At 37.5% G+C, this 17,056-nt stretch overlaps 1 protein-coding gene across 5 annotated transcripts in view; it reads right to left on the bottom strand.

Moving 5' to 3' along the window:
- LOC131799506 (uncharacterized) overlaps nucleotides 1–17,056 on the bottom strand; it is a 31,120-nt gene that overhangs the window by 12,329 nt on the left and 1,735 nt on the right. For 3 of the 5 annotated variants that reach the window (XM_066166741.1, XM_066166740.1, XM_066166742.1), the window contains exons 2-23: nucleotides 14,642–15,060; nucleotides 12,188–12,230; nucleotides 10,667–10,763; nucleotides 10,124–10,336; nucleotides 9,525–9,663; nucleotides 8,982–9,105; nucleotides 8,733–8,781; nucleotides 8,045–8,071; nucleotides 7,337–7,489; nucleotides 7,108–7,153; nucleotides 6,547–6,621; nucleotides 4,887–5,124; nucleotides 4,005–4,292; nucleotides 3,703–3,759; nucleotides 3,329–3,610; nucleotides 2,978–3,110; nucleotides 2,337–2,537; nucleotides 1,539–1,674; nucleotides 1,157–1,280; nucleotides 863–911; nucleotides 717–743; nucleotides 266–415 (exon numbers count right to left, since the gene is read on the bottom strand). In XM_066166741.1, the coding sequence (XP_066022838.1) occupies nucleotides 266–415; nucleotides 717–743; nucleotides 863–911; nucleotides 1,157–1,280; nucleotides 1,539–1,674; nucleotides 2,337–2,537; nucleotides 2,978–3,110; nucleotides 3,329–3,610; nucleotides 3,703–3,759; nucleotides 4,005–4,292; nucleotides 4,887–5,124; nucleotides 6,547–6,621; nucleotides 7,108–7,153; nucleotides 7,337–7,489; nucleotides 8,045–8,071; nucleotides 8,733–8,781; nucleotides 8,982–9,105; nucleotides 9,525–9,663; nucleotides 10,124–10,336; nucleotides 10,667–10,763; nucleotides 12,188–12,230; nucleotides 14,642–15,060 (3,070 nt within the window). Of the gene's footprint in view, nucleotides 1–265; nucleotides 416–716; nucleotides 744–862; nucleotides 912–1,156; nucleotides 1,281–1,538; nucleotides 1,675–2,336; nucleotides 2,538–2,977; nucleotides 3,111–3,328; nucleotides 3,611–3,702; nucleotides 3,760–4,004; nucleotides 4,293–4,886; nucleotides 5,125–5,833; nucleotides 6,485–6,546; nucleotides 6,622–7,107; nucleotides 7,154–7,336; nucleotides 7,490–8,044; nucleotides 8,072–8,732; nucleotides 8,782–8,981; nucleotides 9,106–9,524; nucleotides 9,664–10,123; nucleotides 10,337–10,666; nucleotides 10,764–12,187; nucleotides 12,231–13,211; nucleotides 13,426–14,641; nucleotides 15,061–17,056 lie in introns of those variants that run through there. The other 2 variants (XM_059117213.2, XM_066166744.1) reach the window with 2 other exon arrangements.

The raw sequence follows: 17,056 nt of genomic DNA on the forward strand, positions 1-17,056 counted from the left end.
ACTTATGTTATGCAGAAATTTCTTCGACTTGAAAACTCTTCACTGTTGTCTCGCCACGAGATGAATTAGATCCCCACAGCGTTCATTACTCCATTGAACAAAACATTGAGTGAAAAAAGAGAAAGGATTGATTCATTAAAGCATAAGAATGCGGGTTCATAAGCACAGACTACTACAGTAACCTATGAACTTATATTTTCGTGCTACTCATGTTGCCGTATAAACGCTACAATTTCATAAAATGTAATCAAGAATCAGCAAATACTTTGGATCTTTGAGAAGTAGCCTGGTTATGAAGTCCTTGGCCTCCTTGCTGACGTAATCAAACACGTCCGTAAATTCCCAGCGTGCATCGGTAATGCGCGAGAAAGTGTCCGCCTCACTCTCACAAAGAAACGGAGATTCGCCACTCAACCTAAATTGAAAATTCACAGTTAGGGCTCATTTTGTGGCGTCACATAAACATGAAAACGAAGCTTTCGTCGTATTAATGGTTGATTTAATGATTAGATTGATAAAGTAAGAGCTACAAGTGTTTTAATTTTTATGCATATACGTGCTGGGGTTATCATCTTTTGGAACACTTTCATGCAAGAAGCAAACACTCAAGTCTTGGCCGAAAAAATAAACTGAATACATTCCTGAATAGGGGTTTCAATCTACAGCTTTCCACTACTGGTTATAATATTTTCCTTTACAAGACTAGCCATACTCACATAATATAAGCAATAACACCAATCGCCCTGAAAGCAAATAAAAAGGATAGATTTGCATCAGTTATCCGTCGACCGATATAAAATGCCCATAATTAAACTCATCACATGTGACTTATTTTTGATACTATTACCACTAAAAATCTTACCACATGTCTGCTGCTAAGGTTACAGGCTCGTAGTTGACAATTTCTGGAGCTGCGTGTGGAAAGAAGGGCACTACGTCTCAGATAATTTTCAAGATTAACCTGGTTTCGAGTTTTACCAGCAACTTCTTAGTACAAGAGGGTAACTCATCAAAGTTCCATATTAACATGGAAAAGAACTAAATAAAGAGAAAACAGACAAGAAACAAAACTACCAGCACTGACCCACCTACACAAGGAAAACGTCAGACAAAATGACAGATAGTTGACTTTGTTAATTAACCGAGGTAAAATTACCAACGTATTCAGCAGTTCCGAACGATATCTTTGTTTCTTGCTCAGGATCAAACTTCTTTGTTAGACTGAAATCGATCAATTTTATCTTTAAACCGCCTTCATTTTTAAACATCACGTTCTGTGGCTGCAGACAAAACCAAGGCGAAAAAGAATTAGTGTTAAGTGTTAGTGTTGCTGCAAGGAAAACGTTTGGAATAGTTAAGTCGGTAGTGAAGTAGCTTAAAGCTCGGATGAAATGACAGGGTTTTTGACGTTAGTTTGAATGAGACTCACAGATGAATTCTCAATGGTGCCGTTGGCTGAGTACACAACTTTCAAATCGAGTTAGGATGCTGTTTGAATTTTTTTTTAATTAGAGGATAAAAGAGGATGATTTGCTAACCTTTAAGTCTAAATGCATGAAACCAAGGTCGTGCATGTACTTGACAGCCTCCAAAACTTGTTTGAGGATTTTTACTGCTTCGAACTCAGGAAGAGAATCGCCATCAATACGATTGAATAAATCACCTCCTCTGCAACTGAAATAAGACAAATCAACATTGGAGTTAAAGAAAAGTAGTTAAGATTTATCCACATTTTATTGAGAAATAAATTAAAAGTTCACATTGGCGACCAAAAAATTCGAAAAATATCTATGTGGGTGGGAGAGAAAATTGGCATCACTCTTGTCGAAAATGAAACATGCAAAGAGCAAAGAATTTGTATCAGATGTTATACGTTTATTTCGCGCCATGCTGGGGTATTTTAGTCACTTCGTTAGATGTTCTAGAATGACGGTTACGAATAACGTCATACCATACGAGCATTGGGGACGAACGATATGATTCCCTACACGGTATCGACGGTATCTATTCGAAGTTATTTGGTAAATTACTATCTATAAGCTAAGCAGACCAGCTTGAAAACCGTCAGTGAAAGAGACTTTAAGGGGATCTAGATGAAAGAAGAGGTATGTTCGTGTATCAGGGCATACCATTCTCTTGGCAAAATAAGGTCCTTTTTCGAGATGAAGGACATTTTTTATATGCACCGTCGCCAAATCTGCTCGGACTTAGGAAATATGGATGAACCTGACTGGGTGGGGTCGGTAGATTTCACGATCTGAGTATCCATTTCATCATTAAAGCAGCAAGCCAAATTCAAGATTAATTGCATAAAAGACTCGTCCAAGGTAACTTACTACTCCAATATAAGGATGATCTGCCTGGGCTCTTCAAACGCATCGTAGAGTCTAATTATCCGGGGATGGTGAAGGGTATTCATGACGTCAATCTCGCGCTTAAACTCCTCCTTTTGACTGGGTCGCGATTTGATTAACTTAGCACAGAACCTCGTTGCAGTGTCAAGTTCGACGCACTTCTTAACAATCCCAAAACGACCCCTGGGTAATAAAAAAGATTTGTTTTACGTCAGTGAAATGTTAAGGTTAAGTGCATCCTACAAATGCATAAAAACTCAGAACAAGCAGAAAGACGGGTTGGCTATAACCGCCAATTGCAGCTGAGCGCAGAAAATGATAAAAGGAGAAGGTGAGCTTTTTTTTTTTTTCCGCATGAATTTATTCAAGGTACACCTGTTCTAACAAGCTGACGAGTTATAGAAAAAAGCAATGTGGCTGACCGAAACACTTTTTCGCATGGCTCGAGAGCCAAGGTACCAAGATTAAACCTTAAAAGGTAAGTGAGGACCTAAAAATGGAAAAACATAACTTTGAAAAGAGTAGGATGAGCCACAGAGAGCGATAGTAAACGCATCAGGATTTCTATGGAAATAATTCAATTCCAAACAGAATCGTTATTAGCCCTCCCATTGTTAACATACCTGCCAACCTCTTCTTCGATACAGTAGAATTTTTGTACATCGCCTTCCCTAATCGCAACAAAATCTTTTGGTACAAATTCATCTTCACTCTCTGACTCAGTCTCTTCGTCATCCTCAGACAAGACGCTTTCCACTGGGAAAACACAAGTTCATTTGAAGTCTTAATCTTCAATATTTAGCCTACTTTGTTGATCTGGAGGCGTTTATTTATTAAAATCATGTGCGATTTTATACTACAAATGATGTAGGACACGCTCAAAGGGATATTAAAAAAAACTGATTTTATGTAGAAGTTTGATGATGAGGCTTAGAAAGTGAGACAACGTGAGAGACATTGGTGTGTAAGCATACCTTCAACGGTTAACCATCCTGCACACGTGACTCTTCCAGCCTCATTCTGAGCTACGCAACAGTACTCTCCGGTGTCGTCGTCCTCACACTCCCGAATGTTAAGGGTAAATCGGCCGTCTTCGTGTTTAACCACGGAAACACGATCGTTTTCAGTTATGTCAACGGCATTTTTAAACCACTCCAGTTCGTAGGGCGAGTCACCACTGACAATCACCTCGAGAATAACGTCGTCATGTTCAATTGCTTTTATGTCGTGGAGTTCTTTCTTGAAAACTGGAACTTCTATTTGAGTTTTAAAAGGTGATCAAAAATTAACATCATGATCAATTTAACCTTTAAAAACACCAACTTCAGCGAAGGCCATCGACATTTACCTATAGAGTTGTCTATTTCTTCATCTTCCTCGTCGGTTTCGTCGCTTTTCGAAAGGGCTGTAAACGGAAATGAGTTAATCAATGTAATCATTCCTATGGTTATTATCATTACTTTTGTCTTAATATTTAATTTCAGAAATTTAACGTCATCTACTTCTCCAATCGAAAGATCATTCGATACAATGAGGAATCATAGCCTTGTCGATTGGCATCACAGATTCTGTGCACGCTACTAAAAATGTTAGATGAATTTCCTGATGGCTATGACATTTGAATATGAGGTAGCCTTAGTTTATACTTACAAGACCGTTGTATGGAAATCGTCCCTGTACTTATCGCCTTTCCAGCCTCGTTCTTAGCTACGCAAGAATACTCTCCGCAATCATCATCTGCTATATCCCCGATGAGGAGCAAATGACGTCCATCATCATGACGTTCAACCTTCAACCGCTGGTTCTCAATTACTTCTACACCATGCTTTAACCAATGAATCTGACAATTGGTGTCGTTCTCGATGACAACTTCAAAGGAAGCCGTTTCTCCCTCTGTGATAGAGAGGTCACTTAATTCTTTGCTGAATACCGGTGGTTCTGTCAATTAATTAATCAATGACTCAGTCAGTCGAATTAACAAACAAATAATCCATGTATGATTCAACTGGTTGATTTAAACCCAACTGAGAAATCATCTTCTACAGTAACATTTCACATTCCAGTCAAATGAAGACGACCCCTTGCCGGCAATGTATCAGTTAGTTTGCACAACTATCAGTAAGTTTCTTATTAAGTGAGTCAATCAGTCATTCACTTACCCAGGAAACAGTCCAGCTTTTTGTTAAGTTAGCTGGTCTGTCAACTTTGAACCACTCACCCACTCACTCGTTATCTCAGTGACTCAAGCACACGTTCGTTCAAGCACGCACGAACGCACGCACGCACTCCCTTACTCATCTCCCTCACTCATCTCACTCACACACTGAGCCGCTTACGGAGTTTTCAGTCAATCAGACAGTCAGTTAGTCATTTAAGCCACTAAATCAAACATAAGAGAAGCTAATAAATCATGGATTCAACTAGGTATTCATTCATCTCGCTCAAGGCTAGTCCGTTTGTCAATTAGCCGGCCAAAGGTTAAAACAGTCAACTTATTCTGTTCATCAATTGTAAGAATGTTTAGACACTTGCCCTTCTGTCTTTCCTCATCATCCTCTTCTTTTAATACGTTTTCCTCGTTTGTTGTTTCTCCAGCGTCATTCTCGTCTTTTCCTTTACGAATTTCATTAGAGCCAGTTGCATCTTCAACATTCTCCTTGGCAGAAGGAAGAGTTGGTAATGACGGTGCAATCGAGGGACGACTCTTGAGGTTCATGAGAGACGACAAGGTGGATAATCGACGGACCGCTTTCAGTGCGTTAACAGATTTCTAAAAGGAAAAAAAAAGTCACTTGACATGTAAGACCTCTGTTTCAATTGCTTTTGGAATAAAATTCTAGGCTTGCATAGATCGGCAATCATATCTTATGAATTGCTTACAGGAAAAGTATTGCACAAAAGAAAATACACCATATCCATGCAACCATAATTTAAAATGGCCGGAGCCGCTGAAAGCGAACCAACTTGCCTTGATATGCGCTTCGTCGTGAGGACAAGTATTTACAAAAAGTAACCAGGGCGCGGTTCGGAGTCTCTATTATATACAATTATCTTAGATCAGCTTCTCCTTTCAGAGTCGTACGATGAGTTAATAAAATGTGTATTTTTAACCTAACTAATGTATTCAATCGTTTCTTTCACGGCTGACATTTTGGATTGCACCGAATTGAATACTAAGTTTTAGGCTTTTGAATTTTGAGGATGCAAACTGAAGTTCGAAGGAGATATAAAGACTTTCAGACAATAGCCCTGATTTAAATTCTGATCAATTTTCTCGCCCCCCTATTGTAAGCCTTAATTTAAGGTTGTCTGGACGTTACCAATACAAATAATCCTTCGGCAAAAGTAAGCAGTAGGAAAGAATTCAACCAACATAAGGACGAAACCATGTCAAGGAAGTGAAAGCAGAGTTTCAAGGAACACAATTTGCGACACGTCTGTTACCATGGCGACACTTGACGATTCCACACTCGACTAACCTCGAGGATTTCATCCTCAGTCAGCATCTTTGGATGATTGGCACATTCGCTTAAGAAGGGAATCTATGAGTACATGATTGTATAGATTTGACTGACGTGATCTGGGTTGCGAGTGCCCGTATTTACCACACAAGTACCGTGCCTGTTAGTTTAGTTTAGATGATACTTTGCTTGGATTTACCATGTTGTGCATTTGTGGCCGAAATTGTGGGACTTTCATCACGGTACTATTTTAAGACGTTTAGAACTGAGCTGTTATCGGTGAGTCATTAACTGAAAGGTTAACGCTATCAAATTAAAACGTGTACTCTAATATCAAGGATACGTGCATACGACAATTGATTAGAACCATAAATAAAACTCAGTATTAAGTCACTAATTTACCGTATTGATTTCAAATTATTGATTATTGTTAGTTATTAAAGTCAGCAAATCACGTCAAATCATCAATGTTAGTAATCATTCATTCATTGCTTCATTAATATTTCATAAATATCTATTACAATATGAAAGGAATAAAGCAAAAACAAATTTTAATCCAAAGGCAAAGAGAAATTGTGGAATGAGTGGGGAAGGTTTTACATGTTCCTTATCTACCCAAGCAAAACATCGCGGACACAAGTCCTGAAGTGAAACAAAAAATATGGTTTTTTGACTAACGCTTCTGTAACAGTGCTATTAAGGACTTTGGGGAATAACTACCAGCCTCTCACCTGCCACCTTCGTTTGGCTAAGAATTGTTTTAACTTCTTGGTGTCTATCTTGATAGCGTTTGTTGACGCACTTTTCTGTCAAAGAAATAAGGAAAATAAAACCAGTAGTCAATAAATTGATCATCTAGTTGGCCTTAGCATTGCAACTGTTTCGCACTTATTTAGTTGTTTTCCATACTTAGCTATTCAAAGTAAAGCCAAGCTTGGATTATTGACGGTTTCCTATTTTTCTAGTTAAGACCGCTCTGGTTGGACCCTTCCTTTTGAACCATAATTAAACAATAACAATCAATAACTTATGCAAAATAATTTGCATTGTCGAGCAAGAGGGTGAGAACTGATAACAAAAATCAGCTCGAGGTGTTGATTTGATCTGACATCGAATCTAGCAGAACCATCACATGAGAAAACGTAAGTCACTCACACAGGAGAATTACTGATTTTGACCAGGAATGTGAAAGCTTCAAACCTTGCCGCTGCTGATTTCAACATCAATGAAATGATTATGCAGAATTTATTAAATTGGCTCTTTAAAAAATGCTTAAAAGCATTATCATTTACCTTCATCCATTCATGCTCCAAACTTTGCGTAACCGTGTTCCTTTTTCTGAAGTTTCAAAATAGGTACATAGAACAGAGATAAAAATTAAAAAATAACATAGATACTGTTATGCTGGTTAGGTATAGAACGTGAACTGTTCAGAAAGTGATGGGTAATAAGAACTCTCATAGAAACCTTAATGTTAGGCAGACAGACCTTATCAGTTGTAACTAAACATACTAAACATACCTGGGGCTTTTCACCATTAGTTGAGCAATGAAATCTTTAGCTTCGTCAGAAATGACGTCAAAGCTCTCGTCTTCAAAGTCCCACTCGACGGCAGTCACATTGGCTAGGGTCTCATTGTTATCCTCTCCCAGAAGTGGCGACAACCCACTGAGGCTTAAAATGAATAAGTAAGAAATTGAACGAGTGCATCACGATTTTCATGAGAAAAAAAAGTTCTAGAATCAAGTTTACTGTCGCATTACGGGTGTCAAATGAGTCTTATTTCATATAAGTGACGTTGCCACACAGAAATTACGTCACTGTTGACAGTAATATTATATGTAAGCTAATGTACTTTTTTTATTTTTTGGAAAATGAGTGACAGAATTTCGGAGATAGATATCAAAGGGAATCACGATGACATGCTTTTTCGACCTTTCTTAAGGTTGAAACAAGAGTTTTCAGCTAGAAGGGAAGTTGAAGACAATTCTCTTTTTGGGTAAATAGACACCAGTGACTTTATAATAAGCCATAAAAAAACGGCCATGTTTGAGGATAGACAAGATAAAACATGAATCGCAAATGGTGAACGAGCGAAATTTAAGCTATTCTTTTCGAAGAACAAACCGTTCGTGAAGAAGGCCTTCAGTGCTTAGTTCACTTGTTATTTGTATATAAAGCCACAAAATTACCGCACAAAGTTCATATCACATAGTGAGAGATACTTACAGGATGTAAGCTATGACACCAACGCTCCTGAAAGGTAAAACATTGAATTTCATCACCTTTATGGTAAAGAGTTAGTCAGTACTCATTCTTTAAGTACTATGAATGCTCTTAAAAGTTATACTCTAGCTTAAGTTCACTTAAACTAAAATATGTATCAAGCGATTTTCATCTGTTGCCCAGGATCGAAGTCGCCACATACACACCAAGCGAAGTCTCCATAGCAACAAGGAAGTGATCTTGAATGTTCTTCCTGGAACAGGTAAAAATCTTTTCCAGAATCCCTTTCCTTCTATTCGTATCCTTATTAGTGGAGTATATGATCTTTTTCTGATGATAAATTCCAATGACCACTTAACTTCCTTCATTTTTTGTTACTGTGTACAACTATATTGTATTAACTATGATTATTAATAAATATGTTGAGTCAAATAAATAATAAGTAGTTTAGCGATTGGCTATTATTGTTGTAAAAAAGACTAAAAAAACTATCATCGCCAACCCTTCCTTGCCTTTAGATCAATTTACTCTTTCTTTTCTATTCATTAAATTCGGTAGCTTGATCCTCAAATTTCTGGAACCGCTTCAAAACAGCGAGATAATGGAGACTTAAGACGACTTTCGTTAAACGAAGAAGTATGTACTTCAATTAAGCATGAAGTGATCATATAAAAGAACTTTAAGAACATACCACATGTCAGTAGCCAATGAAATGGGCTCAAAATTGACCGCTTCTGGAGCTAAAGAAACAAGACAAACAAAACATCAAAAGGCAAAAAACAAAAACCAACAAATATATAAACAAAGTACAAGCATAAGCAGGGGTGGTACTGAAAAAAAAGATAAAAAGAGATAAGCAAAAAGCAAGATGCTGTTCTCGAACAAATTTTATTAACGAAATTCAGTAGTATTTGTGGGGAACATTTTAGAGAAAACGTACCCATAAATTCAGGGGTTCCCTTGAGAGCAGTCATTCTGACCCCCGGCACGAGCTCCTGTGCTAAGCCAAAGTCGATAAGTTTGATATCCCAGCTGTTCTTGCTTACGCATACGATATTTTCAGGCTGCGGAAAAAGTAAAAAAAAAAAGAAAAAGGAGGTTTTGGAAGCGTTTACCTTCTCCTTAATTACCAGTACAAAACTTAGGGAGCAAAATAATTATTCCTCGTTTGTCCTTCCACACCATTAAATTTAGCTCTTCATCCTTGTTGGAAACTCACGACTCGGGCACTTAAACTGCTTGCTTTTTGACAAAATATTTCTTTTACAATACTTATATGAATCTGATTGCATGGTTTCAAATGAACTAAATATCAGTAATGGTGTATATGTGTAATAAAGGTGAGGAAGTAAGTAGCTGTATCTATAGGCTCTTTGTAAGAAGATTTCCTAACGTGTCGGGATGTAGAAGGAAGGTAGAACAATTTTTCATTCTTCTTCTCAGGAGGTTTTACTTTTTAAGCCTAATGTAAGATATTTCCTACCTTTAGATCTAGATGTACAATATTCTTGGTGTGCATGTATTGAAGACCCTGCAGTAATTGATACATGTAAAAAGAAGCTTCCCCCTCCGTCAAGCAATCAGCATCCGCCACTCTTTCAAACAGCTCACCCCCGGACACACTAAACAAAGAGAAGAAAAGTTATCAGAATAATCATCTTGGGTCTCCAATTAATCTTCAAAACCCTGCTGGTCTAAGTTCAACTGAACCAATTTTGAGAGTGAGAGGTACAAAACTAAAACAAATGGCGAGAAAACGTGCGAAAGGTTAGTACATAAAGTGTTATCATCGATGAGTTAAGGCTCGTTATTTTTAAATGAGGCATGCCTGATGTTTTACTCTTACTGGATTCTTGATCGATAATAATTATGTCATAAATATGGTCTTTCCCGCAAGGAAGCTTTCATTGGACGATTCCAAATCCTGTTACCAACTTATAAAAATACGAAAAAAATTACAGGGAACAAGATAGCCATCCTTTAACTAATTCATGAATAAAATATAACAGTTCACGTTTTCCCTTCCGATGTAACACTTACGTTTGAATTTATCTTTACTAGTTTTAATAAAATGATACTCACAATTCCATTATCATGACGATATTCCTGGACGTTTCAAACGCATCAATCAATCCCACAAGCCTCTTGTGGTGTAGCTTGTTCATGATATCAATTTCACGCACGATGTCATCTCGCGATGAACCGCTGCCAGCCGTACTGAGCCGGATGTGTTTGGCGGCAAACGTGGTCTTTGAAGAACGTTCTGTAACTCTCTTCACTACACCAAACTTTCCTCTGTTCGATGAGAAACTAGATTTTAGATGTCACGGGACTAAAAAAATCACGTGCAGCTGGTTATGTTACATTTTATCTAATCACAAGTGTGTCAGGAAACGATTTTCTGGTTGTGGTTGAGTCATCAAGATACTCGGGGAGGCAAACCATTCCATTGCAAGGTATTCAACACGTCGTCTTTTTTTCTAAAAGGTGTGCCTCTTAGACTCCTTAATGAAGAGACTGTGAGACTAAAGTTTCTCACTGAAGTAAACAAAAGGCACAACGTTTATCGCCCCCGTTCAATCTTAACAAGTGATTACATGCCTGTATATGAACACCGTTGCTTACTTTCCGATCTCCTCATGGACATTATAGACATCGTCCAGACCGGACTTCTTTAGTGTCACGGGTGGTTTGGGTTCCAGTTCCAGATTTTCATCCGCACCTGGGATAAAAATCACACACATGTAATTACCTTATCAACGAAAAAATGGTATATGTGGTAATGCAAAATGACCACGAAAGTAAGAACTTTCTCCCCGTATACAGGAGGCCAAGAAAAAAGGTACTAAACAGAACGAGAACACTAAAAGACAAATAATAGGCTGAGAACATAAGTAAATTTTTTAAAAGCATACTTCCTGCCCTAATAATCTTAAATGAAGTATGTGCTAATCATTACAATGACTCTGCTTGAGAGGCATAAGCACACAGGAAGTCAATATAAACCACAACCGTCACAATGGACAAGAAATCTATAAGTGAGCCATCGATGGAAGATATTTCTAAGAGAGGATTATCGATCTCTCAGGCATCGCCCGGCAGGGGAGAATCAGGAAGGCTTCATAGTGAAGGGCAACCTAAGAAAAAAGGCGAATGTACTGGTATGGAAAAGGGATGAGAATAGGAAAACAGAGGAGGGGAACTAAATGAGTCCAACTGTTTTTCAGATGAAAGATCTTGTCGCGATGACTCGCAATTTTGCGTAGAAAAAGATATGTGCAGCACAATACCAGTAAGTCGGAGAAAGATTCGGCTATGGGTGGTTCGCGTGATGAAATAAACGGCAGTAAAGAAAAAAGCACGTTTATCGAAAGAATCACTCGGGCACGAGGAAATGGTGGGAAATGACGAGAATAGGAAGACCTAGGGGCTCAGGAACAACTGAAAGACTGGATGTGAAGGAAACGGGTAAGCGGGGTGACTAGTTGGGAACGAAAGCCAAAACAAAAATTAAGGACTGAAAAATGGACCCGGCCCCTCAGTAAGAAAATTTGGGATTAATTCAAGTGGGGGAACGGGTTCGGAATGAAAGTAAGGAAATAGTAATAGAACGGATGAGTAAACTGACCATCAGATGTCAAAAACCTGTGGCGAAATTCCATTAACAGCAAATGATATAGTTGATGCACAGTTATTCACGGTAAAGAATCATTGTGCAGTCGCCGTATAGGGCAATGAATCGACTTCTAGAGTTTACAAAGTGACCGGACTCAACTTGAAGATATTCGGCTCTATTTGAAATCATGTGGGTCGTATAGACAATATGGCAGAGAGCTGCCTAGAAGACCTTTCTAAAGCGAATAGGGCACATTCGATAACACTCATCCAGACCATTGCAATCCGAGGTAGAACTGTCATCAGCAAAAAAATGATGGGAACACACATTCCTCTTTTTCTTCGATGATTTATTTCTGAAAACATGTTAGGTAAGCTCCAGGCTATAATGATGCATTTTCTTCCCACACGTTTCCATTGTTTCGCCAACAAACTAAATTTGGCATGTGATGAAGGAATCAGCAAGGGATCTAACGAACCTTAACGACTCGCTTACCCCATTGTGAGTCTAATAACAACATAATAGTTTACCTGATGTGAAAATCTCGTCCCTGACATTGCTGTAAGCGGGATCCTAAAAGTAAAGAAAAATAATTCAATGGAAAGACACATCTTTAGGCAATGACTGTGTTCTTGTCAATTAATATTATTAAACCGATCAGTTTGTGGTATGCGCAGTCGTTAGGCAAGGTAAAAGCAACCACAAATAATAACAGAAGTCGTTAAGCGTAATCGCTATTTTCAGATTTCATGAAAAATTCATATTTTTTTAAATAAAAATAGCGTAGGTTCCGTATACAGCTATTCTCTTGTTTTGATTCTAATTCATGGTACAAGAGATAGACCGCCATTTTGATAGTAGTTTTCCAGCGATCTAGATAAAGTAATGTTGTTTAAGATCGGTAAAAGTCAAGCCCCTTTAGCGCAATTCATCTTCCGTCAAGAGGTAAATAGACATTCAGGAATACAGGACTCGGTATTGCATACATAACAAAGCTGAAACTATCGAAAGTATTTTGCAACCACAGTTTTTCGTTATGGTACAAGATAAGTAGAAGGTTGCAGGAAATAAATTTGTCAAACAACGCTTTGCGTGCATTTGGATTTACCAACAACAACATATTTCAGATTCCTCAGAACGTCTACTACCTTACAAATTCACGTGTCTAAAATAACAGGATAAATATTCCAATGACATACATAATTATGCAAAGAACATTTAGAGAAAAATTATGACAAGATTACTTCGCAATATCAGTTCGAAAGTAAATAAAGTGCGCGTATCTAAATCAGTTAACATCTGCGCTATCTTTGAAGCTAGATGCTGGGATTCATTTGATTTTCTGTGCTTTTTCATCTTTTCACACAGACACTTCATCCGTGAACTTTTCATTTGTTTTTATAATGAACTTAAAACTCAAGCAACTTTTCCTTGTCGAAAGTAATTTGTGTGCGATATTGGCGAGCGATGGTAACATTTTACAAAACGGAACGACTTCATCTCTAATGAGGATACATTAAGGCGATAAAAATCGATTTGGAAGGAGAAACTTACCTCAAATATTGTACTCAGTTGCTCGAAGAATTTGTACATCTCGTTATTTACCAAAAGACGGCATGCAGCTTGTGGAACCCATTTTCAGACGTTTCAGAAATCTCGTCGCTTAAAGCAGATTTAGAAACTTAACTGAGATCCGACCTATCGATGTTGGGCCACATTTTTTCGACGTTGCCGAAGCAAAATCGACTTTTTTGGTTGAGAGGTTAGCGCTTCACAACTCTCACACGGAGACAAAAACAGCGCACGGTTCAGTGAATGTATTGTGGTAACGTTTTCGCCCGCGAATAAAAGAGCACACCATTGAGAAATAAAAATGGGATAATTTAATCAATGATTTTTGTTAAATTGAAAAGCTGTGAATTGAGCGGTAGACCATTCCTTGATTTGATTTGCTAAATTTATTGAGAAAATCTACCTTCAAAACAACAATTTGGCCATGGAATACGTTATTATTGAGGAATGTTTTGCCCCTCAAATTAAACTTCCACAATTTTTTAGGATAATTAAGGGACTGATCACACCTTTTCCGTTTCAAAGGCGTCAGAAAATACCTCTAAACAATGATCTGGAACAGTAGCAATCTTCTATTGAACAAATCTATGAACGTAGCAACTACTTAGCCTGCCTATGAAAGTACAGATGATATTTTTAATGCATAGGTGAAGCCTAGCGATTTGTCTAATGACCCCATGTTTACCTCCCTTTTGAAAATCATTGAGTCTATTTGACCTCCAAAATGTTTGACGAATTTGGCACCTAAAGATCATTGTCACGGCTCTTGGTTTTGTTGGTTAAATTCACGAGAGGAAGACAGGATATAAGCACAACTCGCAAAGGACATATTTAAATGTTGGCAGCAATTGGTCAACCTGGCTAGAATATGGTTAACTTAGTCTTCTCGCGGTGTCTTATGATATTTCTCAACCGTATTGAATTTGTAAGTCAGTTGTGATCTCTACATATCTGTTACTGTTCCATGTTCAGCAAAGAGTATTATCCAATTTCCTTCGAATTTTTTGCAAAATGGAGATAAGGACAAACCCACTATACGGGCAAGCAATCATGTGATGTAGTTTTTTTTTCTTTTTCAAATTCTCCACTATTATTACTTTGTAAACATGTCATTACAATTATGTTTTTGTACAATAAAAAAAGCCGAAAATGGTGCACGTATAAGAAGATCTGTGATAGGACAGTTATTCCTTTTGTCGGCCTTGCATTTCTTACAGTTAGTTCTGAGAATTTCGTGTTATATCAAACAGTTTCCCTTGTATGGCATTCTCATCCGCTCTCATCGCTTGTTTCCATGACAATGCTTAGATATATATATATAGAAATTAATAGTTGGTCACTTGTGAGAGTTGAAGGGTGAAATTTATGAATATTCTGATAGATTCAAAGTTGGAGTATTTTTAGAGACGTACCTCTTGTTCACTTGTCATTTTCGCTTCACCTTGGTTAACAATTACTTCAACAATCTGGCTTTTATTCCTGAAATTCTCAAATTCTTTAACTTGAGCCAACGCGTCCTCTTTCTCTTGCAAACATCGTTCTTGTTCAATTTGTAGTTTTATGTGCGTTTGCTGCAACTTGTTCAGGTCAGCCTTGGCATAACCAAATCTTATTTTTAGATCTTCATTCTCCTCGTCCAATTTCCTGTTTTGAATTTGCAGTGTCTCAATCCGCTTGTTCAGTTCTTCGGTCTCGCTTTGTAACTGAAGAGCAATAAGCACAGTGGCTTTGTTCCTCTCCTCGATCGCTTGGTCTCTTTCCTTAACAGCGTCTCTATAGAGCTCCTCCAGGTGACTATATCGTTGTCGTAAATCTTCTATTTCACTGAGCCCTTGAAAAAAATATTGAATTTTTAATTAAGGGAAAAAAAAGATTTCCACAGAACACATATATAACAAGGCAAATATGTTTAATGACTTTATTACGATATTAAGTACATCATCATTCTTTCGAGTATAAGCAACCAGTTTGTTGTCGACTGACGATTGTACAGAAAACTCTGTGAATTTTAAGTTAACCTGAAATCTTTCTTCGAAAGAAATGCCTTTAATTCTCCCTCATATATATCTATTTATTAATTATTCATTTTATTTTCGAAAAGGTGGATTTGAATGTCTTTTAATCACTGATGGCTACACCAACATTGACAGAATTATCTTTGAAATTCCTCTCTGTTCTGTTAAAATTTTCGCGTACTTTGGGTTTTTAGTCTTGGAGACGCATCTGCTCTGACTTTGGGTTAACGCTCGAAACGTTAGATTTAGAAAAATCTTTATTCTTTGTCTATTTACATTAATAACTCAGTTGATGAAACCAAATTATTCAGAACATACCTTGGCTTGGATTATTCGTTTTTTGTCAAACAAAAGCTCCTTTTTTTTTTCCGACCCGAATGACACCATAATTACCTAACTACAAACAAACCATTCGTAATTCCTACAACTCTTTAACTGAAGGTAAGTATCCAACATCAATCAATTCTTCGAAAGCATTCTTCATGAGATAGGAAGTCACATTTTTGACTCGAAATTTCTATTGAGCTGCACTGTTTCAGTTAAATGTAAAGGGAAGGCTGACGTGATTTCGCCAAAGTTTGCCATAAAAAAATAATAATGAGAACGCCTTTATTTAACGCAACTGAGAAGCCATGCTTTTTACTTTGGGTTAAATATTGTTTTATGAGCGGAAGTCAGATTCAAATTTTCGAGTTATCGTCCGTAATGCACTTGAGATGACGTCAGAAGAACGCAAACGATAATTTAGTTGGGCCTGAATTATTTTGTTTTTCATGAACGACAAGTGATAACAAATGACCGATGTGAACTACAAATAAAGGGGGTAAGTTTCTCAAGAAACTGTGGCGCTGTGTCGGTGGGAGAGTATAACAGGTAATTTAGTGTTAACAACTGAGTTGAAAAAATAAATTGACCACCGTAAAGAGTTTAAAGGCTAACGTTTCGAGCGTCAGCCCTTCGTCAGAGCTGACGAAGCGTTAACGCTTGAAACGTTAGCCTTTAAACTCTTTACGGTGGCCAATTTACGTTTTCAACTAAGTTGTTAACCCTAAATTGATCTGGACTACGTCGAGGCCAGTCGAGATAAACACGAGCGAGGGGCTCCTTGTAGAACGACATATTTCTGTCCTTTTCCTCTTCCCATTCTTTTACCCTTCTCTAATTAAGTTTCTCAGAAGTTTCCAAAGTTTTGATTTTTGGTTCATTAATTGAACAGTGCATAAGCTTTTGCTATGTTCCGTTAGACCATAAACTCCCACAAGACAAAAGAGTGGTTAATTTTGTCAAATACAACACAAGACACAAGACACAAGACCAGCGCAAGAGTTAACAAAAGAAACAGGTCGGTTCCTGTTGTTCATTTTTTTCCTTTGTAGTAAGCATGAATGGGCATGAAACAGGATAAACAAAGAAACAGGCATTTCCGAGTGCCGCTATAGAATATGATCGGTATGAGTAATTAGGTGTTTTTACATCATTTTGAGGTTTCTAACAGGCAAAAAGAATGCACGTCTTGTAAAAAAGCGATGAGGCATTGAAAATCTTACACTACAAATAGATCTTTCGAAGTCTTTCTTTGTAAAAATTAATTGTTTCTTGTGCATGTAATCGGATCAATGGGATGAATGTCAATCACTGATGTTGCTAAATTTTAAAATCAAAATTGTATCGCTGTAAAACTATGAAACGACGTTATTTCTTTCCCTTGAACTCAGCTGCCTCGATTCCCACACCAATCTGTGAATTTTTTATTGAATCCCATCAATTCCGAGAGAGAAGTGTTTGTTTGTTTAACTTTCGATGAAATTAAAA

Source organism: Pocillopora verrucosa, chromosome 5 (genome assembly GCF_036669915.1).
Source record: "Pocillopora verrucosa isolate sample1 chromosome 5, ASM3666991v2, whole genome shotgun sequence".
NCBI classification, from domain to species: domain Eukaryota; kingdom Metazoa; phylum Cnidaria; class Anthozoa; order Scleractinia; family Pocilloporidae; genus Pocillopora; species Pocillopora verrucosa.